This window comes from Cokeromyces recurvatus (assembly GCF_025118155.1).
Source record: "Cokeromyces recurvatus strain NRRL 2243 chromosome Unknown BX663scaffold_14, whole genome shotgun sequence".
NCBI classification, from domain to species: domain Eukaryota; kingdom Fungi; phylum Mucoromycota; class Mucoromycetes; order Mucorales; family Mucoraceae; genus Cokeromyces; species Cokeromyces recurvatus.
The window spans coordinates 1-14,068 of NW_026251400.1; the positions used below are offsets into that span (position 1 = coordinate 1).

Consider the following 14,068-nt stretch of genomic DNA (forward strand, 5'->3'; position numbering starts at 1 on the left):
TTCTAACTTTAGTTTTCTGGGTCGAGCATGAAGCATAGCCTCAAATTTATCTCGCCAAATACGTAGTTTAGCTACATATTCTTCCAAATTCATTTTGGAAGAAACAAAATCATGTACAAATGCAGCCTTCAGATGTCCTGGATACAGGCTATTAGCAAAACGAGCGATACTACTAATTGTTGTGTTTGTAAGTTGAAGCGTATCGTCAGGATTTGTTAAACGTGAAAGCAATTGCTAACAAAAATACAAAAAAAAAAAAAAATACGGTAAATAAACACATATAAAAAATGGTATACATGGCTAATATTTTGTATTATTAATTACTTACTCGAAGACCATCATTATAAAGGACCACAACTACACGGTACATATCTTCATCTGGTTGAGCCTTAAATTTAATTTGTATTTGATCAACCGTTGTTTCCATAGATAGTGCAAGTAAAGGATAGCCTGTCTTTAACATAGCCATAATTTCATCTAAAGGATGTGCAACACTATGCAAAGTAGCAGATACAGGAGTCCCAGAAATGGATCTATTAGCATTACTATTTGCGGCAGCAGAAGTATCTGCTATCATAGGAGATGATGTTTTAGACTCAATAGATTTATTTCCAGGAACTGATTCAGGGTTAGTTTTGTTTACAGTAGAAGAGTCCGTAATTGAAACATCTGTATTAGAGTCATTTGTGTCAGGAACTTTATCTTTCTTTTCCAAATCGTTATCAGTTTTAATTTGAGCATCAAGAGCAGGCTCCGTAGTATCTTTACTTTCTTCAGTTTTTACCTCTTCCGATTTATTTGGCTCATATTTGCTTTCAGATGGTTCATCAATATCCATAGTATTTTCTTTATTATCTTTATCAGATAAATCTTTAACAAGTGATTTTGAATTTTCGTCTTTACTGTCTTCAGCTACCTTTTCATCTATTTCGGTGTCTTTTGTTGATGCAATAACAGGTTCAGATTTAGATATTTCTTTGTCCTCATCTTCTTTCACTTTCTCGTCGTTGCTTGTATTGGTAGCAGTATTATTATTATTATGATTAGTAGTAGCAGTAGCGGTATTAGATAAAGTTGAATTACTGGATATGTTTGCAGCAGGACTTTCTGTTTTGACTGCTGGATCCACAGATATATTTGAGATATTTGCCATATTTACACGTTTTAACATTTCTTCTTTAGCTGTACGAAGTTGGAAGTATAAAGCCTACAAAAATTAAAAAGTCAAAAAAAAAAAAAGGGAAATAGTATTTTAAAGTAAAATAATATTTACCTGAGGGAATTGCTTAGCAATACGCATTAAAATAGCTCGAGCATGTTTGGCTTCTCTTTGATGTAATCCCATTAAAAGTTGCGGAATAAACGTAATCCAATACCAAATGGGCCAATCTCCCTTATATCCTTCGAACGCACGAGATACAGTACCGTTTTCATCATCCAAACTAAGTAACCAAAGTACTCGCAAAAGGTATTTTCTTGCCTTTGCGTTTTTATATATACCAGCAGCTTGTAAGTAACAGCTAACGGCGTTATTAGCCCAGCTTAAATCGTTTGGGTTTTCTTTAAATCTTTTGTCGTTGTACTTGCCCCATTCGGCCCAAGCACCAGGTAAAGATAGATCCATTTGAACTGCATTAACAAATGCTTCATTAGCTTCATTATAATGTCTAAGCTTAGAAAGGAATTGGCCTTTCATGCCAAAAAATTCAGCCTTTTGTTGAACAGTAAAGAAGCTCAAGTTAGTATTATTGATGATGTCTAAACCAGCTGTCAATTGTGTATGATCGTCATAATAACATTTAATTTGTTCACGCATTTTAAAGAATACTTCATTTGTATCAATAGTTGGTAATGTATACAGTTTAGTTAAATTATTGATACATATGTCATTGAGATGGTGCTTTCTGGCAACATGTGCAAATCGATTGAGAATCCAACCTAATTCATGATAGCCTCGATACGCAAAAGCATTCCCACCTTGTAACGCTGCTTGAGATAATTGAGGGGGTATCATGGGAATCAATTGCATGTAGGTACGATTAATAGTATTGAAGATATGCTGGCGCCAAGCAACAATATCACTCCACATATCTATGTCATCCCAAGGGTTAGGCATACGTTCACGCCAAGAGCCTAAAACATTGCGTAGCTCAGTAGACCTTTGTTCGAAATTTTGAATATTTGTATTGACTAAATTAGCAAAAATTTGACTTGTTTCATGTAACTCAAGATATTGTTGAAAAATTTGTAATAGAGGCAAATGGCTCTGTGATACAATATGTGGTAAGTTATACCATTTTTTTAAGGATATCTGAATGCCTTCTTCGCAAACTTTATTGAACTCAGCAAGTCGATCATCTGTTAATTGAGATTTAATTAGAACTAAAAATGCTTCCATAGCCTTAAGTCGAGGTGTAGGTGTAGCAGAAACTTGTGAAATTGCTTGTTCTAAGACTTCACGTTCTATAGACCAGTTAGATAATCTCCATGCACAATCTAGCAAAAGGGTCGTATTATTATCATGTTTAGCAAGGTCAATAAGAATATCCCATTGTTGAAGTTTTTGTGAACATTTTGTCCAATGATCTTCCCACAGTAAATACTCAGACTCAGAAAACGGCAAGACACCGCTACGAGCCTTAGTTTGTGCATTTTCATACATTGTTTGTGCCTGTGACCACATACCACTTTGTTCGTAAGAGACAGCTACATTTGTCTCTGTGTAGGTGCTACGACGTCGCCATAAACCATAAAACATATCCCTCTCTTCTAGCTCATCGTATAATTCACATAATGCATCTAAAGTACGTTCTTTACTATTGATGTCATCTTTTGATGATTCGTTGACACAACCCGTAGTTGTAAATTGTTGTAAAATTTCAATTGATGTATGCCATACATTATATGTTTTACCAAGATATTTGACTAAATGTGGAGGTAGTTTAATTCCCGAACCTGTTTTGGCTATACCAGTTAACAATGCTTGGATAACGTTTGGACGTAGTTCTACTTGCTTAATATGGTATTCTTTGGCAAGTAAATTGATAATGACCTTTATCATATCATGCTTTTCAGTTCCAGATAAAGCATTCCAGCATATGGGAAATAAATCAATCCAAAGTTTGAATGACGTATCGTCATCCAGGTATTGTAAGTAGCGAGTAGTAGAGATAGCATTATTAATATCATATTCTTGCAACGCCTTCAAAAAACTTTGATGCTGATTAATAATCTCATTGACTTCATTAGGCACATCCATTTCTGTTGGCTCTAATGCTTGATTCCCAATTGACTTAATTGATTTTATTTTTAAAGTGTGAGGTGCTGATATTTGAGGATTAATTTTGACTGCACCAAAAAGCATATCGAGCGCTTGATGGATCCAAAAAGTATCAGCTAATGATTCCCAATTTTGAATGCCCAAAATATAATTCAAACGTGTATATAAATTATGACTGATACTTCGATCAAATACACGCATGAACTGTGTACGAATATAAGGGTTTTTATTGCTTGTACCAAACAAGAAAGCTTGCTCTAATCGAACCGTCAATTCTGAACAAGCAAAAGAAGGATCACTATATATCTTAATGACTAGGTCCAAAAAGCTTTCAGTAAGTTGAGTATTATTTCTGCTTTCTATAGTCATCATTTTAACTAATAAGCCTGCCTTTTCTTTTATAGTAGGGAAGGTTTCTGTTCTATTTAATGTCCATTCCTTAACCATACTCATAATTGTCTGTAGTAATACTATATCTGGTGATTTTTCAATTAACTGTGTAAGACAAGTTAAAAAGTAGCGACGTTGATCACCAAGATAAGAAACTCTTTCCTTTAAGACTCCAAGACCAAGTATTAAGAGATTAACTATCGATTCCTGAGCAGTTGAAGATGCATGTGCTGATGTAATATACTCTTTAGTCAGTTTCTGAAGCATTTTAACCATAACAGGTACAAATGGATCTAATTGTTCAGGACGACCCGTACTAAAGGCTTGAAGTAATTTAAAAATACCAAATATGTTGTGCATACTTGTCATGCCATCAGCAATAGTGGACTCAACTAGCGAAACAAATCCAGAGACATCAGGATGCAATGTTTCTTCACCCTTTTCAGGATTAATTGTTGAATTGATTGCACGGAATATATGCGACAAAACAGGTTCAAGAGATGTGTGAATACGCATATTATCTGATTTAATACTTGCCTCTAACAGTCGGAAAAGCTGATTCATATTCATAATAAACCATTCGTTAGGCTTATGAGAGATATCAATATTTAATATTTCTAAAGCATTACACACGCTTGAGGCTAAAATATCATTCAATTCTTTAACTATTAATGTACGCTCTAAGTGGATAAATTTTATATTGACATCAGGCCAAACAGAGGGATCTAAGAACTGTCTAATAAGCTCTAGCGCACGTTGAACAAGTCTTTTCTGAATTATATCGGATGGATTATAAACGGTACAAGCCAGACGAACAAGATAACCAACTATATTTTCACGCAAGGCAAGTGATGGCACGTAATCTTTACAAAGATTAGCAGTGGATGATGTAGATATTGCCAGAGCTTTATTATCTGTATTCTCAGACTTCAATTTTTTATTCGATGATTCAGCTAACGGCTCGGCAGTTCTTTTACCTGAAGGAGTAACACTAGTTGATGTTTCCTCCATATCTTTATTTGATTCATTTTTAAGACGTCTTCTCTCCCAACTTAATAATAATTCAGATAATTCCACACTAAGCAACTTATTTTCGGGAGTAGCGTTTTGAAGAAGACCAAGTTTTGGTAAAGCATTTACAATTTGAGGTAAGAAGTGTTCCTGGTATTCATAAAACATATCTGAATGACGCACCAAGAGCTGGTATACATTAACCATTTGAGCTATGCTATGAGTGTCTTCTACAACAACTTTACGAGTTAAACGGATCCATGTTGGAATCTTTTCGTTACCCACTAAAGGTACACGTTTAGGCAGAACAGGTGTAATGATATCCAACCCCTGTTTAACTAAAGGACGGGCCTCTGATGAATGAGCACGAAGAAGAGCAGCATAAATTTGAATAACAATTTTGCTGGGTGTTTCAAAGGCTGTAATAAAACGAGCAATTAGAACGTAAGCGGCTTGTTTGCAAGTAGCATCTTCAAGTCGCAAATAATGCCAGCCAAATTTGATAATTTCTTTACGCAAATCAGTTACGTATTGAGGCGCATATTGAACAATCATTGCCGTCAGTTGTAAGAGTTCAATACGGAGAGAATCTTCAGCATACTGATCATCTTGATCTAAATCTGTTCCGAGTTGTTTCCAAATCTTAAGGTCAAGTTGTTCTATAATCTTTGTATCAAAAATTTCAACACAACTTTCAGACGCTTGGAAGAGTGCGACTAAGAGAGCTGGATTAACGACATGACGAAGAATCATCATACGCCAATGAGATGTAACTGATGCATCATTATATTGCTGTAAAAATCGTTCTAAAATAAGCCGCTTTCTCTTTGCTGAATAACCTAAAGCAATATCACGCAAGAAAAACTCACGAAGGAAGGCAAGATCCATAACAGATTCGTGTGCAAAAAGAGTAGCGATTTCGTATATAACATCCATATCATCAGGGTTTACACGAAGATAAGATATAAAGATTTGTGCTAAATACATGGATTCATGTGTCATTTGAAGCCCTTGATCATCATCCCTTTTCATTATTTCAAATCGTGAGGGGGAACGCCATAGTCTTAATAAGCTCTCCATTAATTCAGAACTGCGTAACCATTCTGAGTCGTAGGCGGCAATTTCATGAACAATTCGTATCCCTTGAAAATGCATAGCTGGATTATCAGTTACACCTAATGTTTTTTCAATCAATGTTGGAAGTGACTTAATTACTTCATCGCGGAGTGGTCCAGCAGTCTCTACAGCAAGTATATCTATAAAAAGACGATTGTGACGAGGATGATCTAAATGTTCATAAAAATAGGCAATTGTTTCTGCAGGATATCTATTCAAATATTTAATCAAATTAGGACGGAAGGGACTAGAGATCGAACGACGAAGATGGCCCTCCATATCAATAACTGCTGACACTAGACCATCCAAAAAAATATGTGCGGCAGCAGGTAATAAATGAAAGATGTTCAAGATGGCTACAATAATTTTGACCTCATGATTTTCGTAAAGGTTTTTCTCAGAGACCTCGTGAAGCACTGCAGGATCTGCCCATTGTCGTAAGTGATCTAATAATTTGTTACCAATCTCCACTTTGAAATAATTGGTTAATAGTTCTAATAAACGAGCAAGTCCTTCTAAACCTGCAACACTTAGTGTCTTGTAATTTGATAGTGTTGTTAAAATAGGTCGTAAACCCTGCTGTAATAATTCCTTTGGTAGCTTGTATTGTTGTGCTAACACCTGCTTCAAACCACGATGTGCAGCATCAACGACTTCTGGAGATTTAGAATAAAGTGATTTAAAGAAAACTTGAATGATACGAGTACAAGTACGTGACTGACGTTGGTTTGTAAAATCAGAACATGCCATTGCAGCCGATAAAAGCTTAATACATACAATACGAAGATTTATCAAAGAAGACGCGTTCTTGTATTGTGAGCTACGGCTTACTAATGCTTGATCTTCAGCATCAGCGATTGCTAGTGCTTCATGAAGTAAACGTATTAATTCATCATTAAATTCCAAGAAGGGTGGTCTTAAGGTCAGACAATAAGTAATAGCATCAATATGACCAATTTGCATGGCAAAAGGAAGTGCTCGAAGAGGCTTTGCAAAAATAGGTGCTAATAACCGTTCTCTTACAGGCGCTAGAAGCTCTGTCACCTCATTACCCGTTAGATCCGCCAAGAGTTGAAATGATGATTGTACTATTTCACGCACCGTTTTATTAGAGTTTGATAACTCTGCTAAAAGTAGTCCTATCAAAGTTTGGAATAACTGTTGGGCTTCAGGTGACTCATCACCTTCAATACCATTACATACTTTAAGAACATGGGCTAAAGTTTGTGTAGCTTCAGCAGTATTGGCATTAGCCATCTCTGGTGAAGCATCTTTGAGGACAAATAATAAAGAACGAATGAATTCAATTTCATGTTCGCGCATCCATTTTGTCCCCATATCCATTTGTGAACTAATAATAGAGATGCCTAAACAACCGCCGTGCTTAATGAACCATTCCTGTTTATAACAGCAAGCACTAAATTGTGAAGCAAAGACACGGAATATAGGTAATTGCCAGACAAATTCTTTACTGCCTAGTATTTTGACTGCAAAATTATAACAAAATAGAACCGATTCTTCCGCGCGTTTTCGAAGCTCGAGGTCCAAAGATGTGATAACTTTAACAATAGCATCTACTAAAATAGTAGTATTAAGACTAACGCTTGATAGCTTTTCATCCATCATGTCTGAAAGAGGTTTATTATCCGTTTCCTTAGCTTCAATTGCTTCGCCAATGTGCAACAAAATAAAATGACGACATATATTTTCGAATAAGGATTGAGCATCATCCGCAATTTCAGGTAATATAGTGGCTTTCATGATAGTGACAAGCATAGTGCATAATGCCTCTTCTTGAGCAACACGCTTTGCTTGATATTTGGTATATCCATTACCAACAAACCGCTCAGGCTTTAATCCATGTTTCTTTAAAGTATTTCCAACGATTGTATTTTCTCCTTCATGTTTGTCAGCTTCCTCCTCCTTGTCAGATGTTTCTATATCTTTTGATTCTTCTTCTTCTTCTTCTTGTTGTTGTTGTTTGACTTTATCTTTTGTCGTTACCTTTTCTGTATTAGTTGTTTGTAAAAGGTGCCGTTTTACACGTTGATATAATGATTGAGCTAGATTCGTTGGTCCTTCATCTAAATCAAGCATCAAAATGATATTTGCCTTGAGAAATTCATATGCATGCTTTTTATAGAAAATATCAGCATCATGCTTCTCTAATGTTTTACAAGCAATTTCAAGACATTTATCCAATGAAAGAGCCTGCGGGGTGCTATTGGGATCAAAAACGATCTCAACAGAGATACCGCTCTCTATGCATGTGTTGTAGTTTAACTCGGGAGGATTAATAAATATACGTCTGTTTTTACCACCTAATTTCCCTAAAATTCTCATAGCAATATGAGAATGTTGCTGATTATAGGGCAAGGGTTTTACATGTTTCCATAGAGCATTCATTAATTCTTGCATAACTGGAGCCATGATCTGATTTAAAAATTCTGGATTTAAATTGTCATGACAAAGCTCCAAGGTTCGTAAACCTTGTGTTACCAGCTCATTATCTGCTTGAAGTGCAATCACCAATGGCCTCATTAAATAAGGTAAGAATGGTAATAAAGCGCTTAAGCGAACAGGTACTGCTAAACATAACTCCACAAATAAGTTGCGCATATCAGTACGATGTGCCAAGACCAAAAGTGAATTCAAGTTTTCGAGTAAAACTTGAAGTAGAGGATGAATCTCTTTATAAAGCAGCTCAAACCGACCACCGCCAATACTTTTAAATAATGCTCGTAGTAGCAGGAAATAATTAGCAGGCTCCTTTGCTTTAGATGAAAGCTTAAAACAAGATGTGACAAGGTTAGCTAGATAGGGTTGAAGGATCTGCTCATTAGCATCTGGGAAAAGATTAATCGCCATGAAAGCTAAGCGAAACAAATGGAGCATCAAAGCCGAATAATGCACATCCTCACCACCTAAATGATCAAGTCGATCAATCAAAAAACGAAGTAAAATCGAGGTAAAACCATGTGAGGAAATCTCGTTCATCAAGAAATTTTGAACAATATGGACTAAATCTGTGTTGATCAGCATACGGTCAAAGAAAAATTCCATCTGTGAAGCAAAGATTTCTTGAAAAACTGCAGGATCAAGCAGTGTATAAACAATACTAAGGGTATCCATAATCTCTTCTTCAGTTGAAAGTTTAGTGCCAATCTTTAATGATAGCTCATTTGCTCCAATAGAATTTTCTTCGGTACTTTCTTTATTTTTTGATAGTGAATAATAATGATCAATATTATAATATTCAAAACACTTGAGACTTTCTCTAAATAATCGTATAAATATATAGACATCGTTTTCTGAAAAGCCTCGAGCAAATTGTGCATAATACTGAGGATTTATTTCATTTGTAGGTGGCGAATTAGAATGCCTTAAGCCAATAAATAATGGCTTCAATCCGATAGTGAGATTTTTAAAAAGAAATCTTCCGTCTTTAATACCATCCTGCTGAGGATCAAGTAAATAGGAAGCAGTATGAATGGAGCGTGCACTATCAAAATCAAACTCATCATCTATTGTCTCTATCGATATCGATGTGTCTCTTTTAGCATCGTCTGCTGATTTTGTCTCTGTCATAGGCTTTACTTCTGACTTTTGATTCTTTTTGTTATGCTGGTTCAAACATGATTTAAATTGCATATTAAGAGTAGCAAATTTATGAGCAAATGCATCCAAGATACGCATTAGTAAGCCACGTCCTTCTGCTCGATTGGGGATTTTAATAATACAATCAATCAAATTAAGTAAGAGTTTCCCACACATTGTTTGAATACTTGGAGCAAGTGTCGGATCATGAAGATTACGTGTATACATATAGACTGTTCTACGAAGTTGACTTGGTGAAAGCTCAGATCGAATATGATGAACTAGATCTGCAAGCATACTATAAGCTAAAGGCCTACAAACCATAAAATGAATACTATGATTAGCTAAATGAACGTATGCATATTACCTTAACGTATCATAAGACGTTACACCTGTTCCAATAAGCACTTTCTCATTTAACAGCAGATCAATCTTTGATACAAAAGACGTTCTAAAATCAGTAGAAAGAATATGCCGTGTGGCAACTAATAATTCCTTTCTAGTGGCCGAAGATTCGGGAGGGCACTCGCGTAAGAGTCTCAAAACAAACTCAGGGATTTGATTTTGAAATGGCCGTAAAAATGCGGTATAACTTCTCAAGATATAGGCTAAAAATGACATTGTCTTTACTTGGGCAACAATAAAGTCGTTGTATACAGATCGGTTTTTAATTTCTGAACTAACACCAACAAAAACTTCGCCACGAGCCTGCGCAGCACTTGCAGCTTCTGCTTGAGGTTTTGCCTGAAGGCTCAATATCTAATAATCTAGAAAGTTAGTTATTTTTTTATCAGGTAAAAAAAAAAAAAAAAATCAATTTGATGTACCTGAAAAATCAAGGGTACAAATTTAATAATATTTTCAGTTGCATATCGACGATGTGTCTGAAAAAGTAAGACGGTAATAATGGGGCATTCGGTTAATACTTTAAAACTAAACATACTTTTTTGTAACGGTTTAGGGGGCATTTCAGGTAATTCTGTTGCAGGTGGTGAATTCGGCCGAGGTGAATTTGATAATAATGGATTTATACCAGGCTATTAATAACAATAATAATAAAATTTAGCATAAAGACACATTAATTATAATTCTTTATTTACAGTAGCAGATCCAATTGGTGTAGATGGAGCGTCAAACATGTCTTTTACTGTTTGTTCCATATTTTTGAATATTTCTTGAACAATATCCAGAAATGGTTGAACCTGATCTTCTAATAGTTCTCTATATGTCCGATGCAAATCGATAATAATTTTCACGCACACAACAGCGTTGTCTTCATTTTCTACTTTTAAAAGGTGCATTAACATTCTACACAAATCTGGTGCGTATCCTTTCAAAGCTTCTGTTTGTGGTAAACGGTGAATAATTTCCAAAATGATATTACGAAGTTTCTAAAATAACAGGTTAACATGCTTTTTTTTTTTTTTTTTTTTTTTTTTTTTTTTTTTGTTGTTGTTGTTGTTGTTGTTGTTGTAAACGTACTTGCTCAGGGATATTACTTTGAAAGACAGGATTTCCATTTTGCAGAATGTCAATAAAGACGGGAATTAGAGTTGCTAAAAACCTTGGATACTCTAAAGTTTGAAATATTTCTACCTGATCTCTGAGTTCATTAGCAATCGTTACTTTTAGTCCAGGAGCTAGAAATGCCATATAAGTAATATATATATATATATATATATATATATATATATGTACATGTGTATATGGTTTACTATTTATTTACCTAAATTAGGATCACTAAGTCTATGCGCGTAGACTTGTAATGTTGTCATTATTATATTAGAGAAGAAAAGCTTAGTAAATTATTAAAAAAAAAGGAGCTTTTGTTTAATAACCCTCTGGAGACGTGAAATGAAGCTTTTAAATAATAATAAAAAAAAAAATAGAGATAAGGTATCTTAAATTCAAGAAGATTTATTGAAATGCAAAAAGGTTAATTACTATCAGGATATATGAAAAAGTTACAATCACGTGATGTGACCGCATAATTATAAAGATTAGTCACATAGCCCAAAAATGGTAGTAAAAGAAAAGAGAGAAATAAATAGTTTATTAAGTTCAAGTGCAAAACAAGTAGTAATAATAGTATGTATACAAAATATGAATATGTATATGAAGTGCATAATATATATAATAAAAGAATTGTTTATAATATATATATATATATGTATATGGATATATATAAAGTGTATATAGCATATAATAAATAGTTATAAATAGTCATATAAGTATAGCAATATAATTTAAAAAAAAAAAAGAAAAAAAGAAAACACGAATCTAATAAAATTAGAATGCCTAAACAACCTCATAGCGCTTATTTTTTCCCCATCCTAACATCATTTCAACTCCCAAGAACAAAATTTTCCAAATTTTAAACATACAAGATATAAAACCCATTGCGCTTTTTGCCTCGTCTTCTGAGTATGAATGAGCAAGATTTAAAGCCATCCATGTAGTATCAACTAGGCAAAAAGATATCTGCATTAAAGGTGATAGTTGATCTTCTATAGCGTTTTGTTGACTGTTTGGTAAGGTGCCATACGATGATCCAAGATTGTTTTGAACGCGTCTATCAATAATATCTGCTAGTGACTGATACGATGATGAAGCGGAATGATGAGATGTCATTGTAGACTTTTCATCATCAAAATAATATGTTGTTGTATTTTGAAGAGGTTTTGAATAACTACAAGAGCTAGAGTCACTACTAAGGTTACTATGATCACTACTACAATCACTATTGTTATCATTTGGATTTAATTGCTCATCATTCATTGTTAATAAAGTTGAATTATCCAGGGAAGTGGTAGCAGTATTACTGTATATTAACTTTGGAGTATTAGCAGCAATGTATTGCATCTCAGTAGATCGATACCTCTGAATAATATCAGCAGACATTATTTGTCTTTGTGATGCTTCTTGCTTTTGTATATCAAAAATTTCTTCTGTCTCTTCATCTTCTTCCTTTACTACTTGAAGTTGATTTTGAAATGAATTACTGGTACGGTGCGCAATAGGCATAGTTTCAGTAGAATGATTCAAGATGGATTGATTCTGAACATCTTTTTGTTCATCTTCATCAGGATTCACAACATGAAGTGTAAGACCTGTTGAATTATAACGACCATGACTCATCCACATATTTTCATCTATAACATAAGATTGCATTCTTTTATCATCATCTTCATCATCAAGCGTCATGAATTCTGAAGCATCCGGTGCAGAAGCAGCCATTACTAAGACACCTTCATCACCTATAATAAATGTATCATCATAATCATAATCCTCTTCATCATAATCATAGTTCATTGATTGCTGTGGTTCATGTGTTGCCATTTGATGAGGAGTATAAATAAAATCGCCTTCGGTTATCATAACTTTGGGTTGAATAATAGGGAATCTTAAAAGAATTTGTTGAGATTTACTAAATACGCAATGTATTAACCAATTTTCCAAAAAGCTGTAAGGAGGATTTTTTCGATAAGAAGGGCTGTTTTGACGGGAGATTTTATGACATGTTGTATAAAATGTCCTGTTTGCCAAATGAAAGGCTTCATCATCTTGCTGAGCTAAATCGAATGTTAAATAATCATCATTTGCTGTTTGTGGTATATCAAATGCTTCTTCTATATAGTTATATTGCCCTTGTTCAGTATTGCTAGTATGTTTTTCTTCTTCATCAGTATTTTCTTCATCAATTGTATTTTCTTTCAAGTTTATAATTATAGGAAATTCAGCTTGTTGATCATTACTATTCATAGTTATATTTACAATAAATAAGATGTATAAAATAAGACTATAAATATTTAATAAAAAAAATAGCTTGGTATTTATTTATTATACAAAAAAATATATGTAGACAATATATGTGGGTAAATAATTATATACGGTAAATGTTATATAGTAGAAGAGAGAAAAAAAAAAAAAAAAAAAAAAAAAAAAACTTCCCTCTACTTTATTGGGAAGAAATCTCTGACTTTTTTTTTTTTTTTTTTTTTTTTTTTTTTTTTTTTGTGCAACGAGCCTTTTTGATGACATTTATATGAAGAACAAAGATGTTAAAACAAAGTGTATGCAAAAGGATGTACACTATAAAAATCTATTCAATGTCCCTGAAAAAATACATGTCTCTATGAATATGTAAAGCGCCCTTTGAATTTTTTCAAACAGAATCTTGAAGCTTGTAACACAATGGATAAAATTGATACAGATTTATTAAACATAAAACTGGCTTATGGACAAGTTTATGGGTATAAATACAAAATTTTCCACAAGGGAAAGATCCGGTTTAAAATGAAGCTATCATTGTACTTGATGAGGGAGTGTAGAAAAAACCTATCTTGACCAGTAATGTTGCTTAAGAGATTTTATGGCAGGAATACAATCACATTCCAACAGTTTTTGCAAACTAAGATACAATGGTTATCAATAATTACAGGTGTAACTTTCATTTCGAAGCGTGAATTACAGGTCTGTTTAATCTACAGTACAGTGAAGCTGGGAAATATTGGTTAATTTAGAAATTTGAATGGTGATTATAAAAAAATAATTTGAGGCACACTAAAAAAATGATTGGCAGAAAACCAAAAAATGATTGGTCATTTTTAAAAGTTGTTTTGAGCGTTTCTGATAACTAAAATGAAGCTAAAAGTGGCTACGAAATCCATAAAG

The 14,068-nt window shown here is 33.9% G+C and overlaps 2 protein-coding genes across 2 annotated transcripts; both read right to left on the reverse strand.

Annotated features, from left to right (window-relative positions):
• Positions 1 to 8: 8 nt before the first annotated feature.
• On the reverse strand, positions 9 to 11,169 carry BX663DRAFT_552217 (uncharacterized protein; the record flags this gene model as incomplete). The annotated part of the gene is made up of 9 exons (XM_051531352.1): positions 9 to 50; positions 118 to 234; positions 329 to 1,207; positions 1,274 to 9,707; positions 9,762 to 10,153; positions 10,222 to 10,431; positions 10,495 to 10,785; positions 10,877 to 11,034; positions 11,121 to 11,169. The coding sequence occupies 9 exons, from the start codon at positions 11,167 to 11,169 to the stop codon at positions 9 to 11; spliced, it is 10,572 nt and encodes a 3,523-aa protein (XP_051382267.1).
• Positions 11,170 to 11,644: 475 nt separating this feature from the next.
• BX663DRAFT_510623 (uncharacterized protein) lies at positions 11,645 to 13,299 on the reverse strand. Its single transcript, XM_051527777.1, has one exon. The coding sequence runs from the start codon at positions 13,154 to 13,156 to the stop codon at positions 11,693 to 11,695; it is 1,464 nt and encodes a 487-aa protein (XP_051382268.1). The 5' UTR covers positions 13,157 to 13,299; the 3' UTR covers positions 11,645 to 11,692.
• Between the last annotated feature and the right edge of the window lie 769 nt (positions 13,300 to 14,068).

Excerpts from the sequence above, each read along its gene's own strand:
- BX663DRAFT_510623 (XM_051527777.1), bottom strand. The coding sequence starts at position 13,156 with ATGAATAGTAATGATCAACAAGCTGAATTTCCTATAATTATAAACTTG.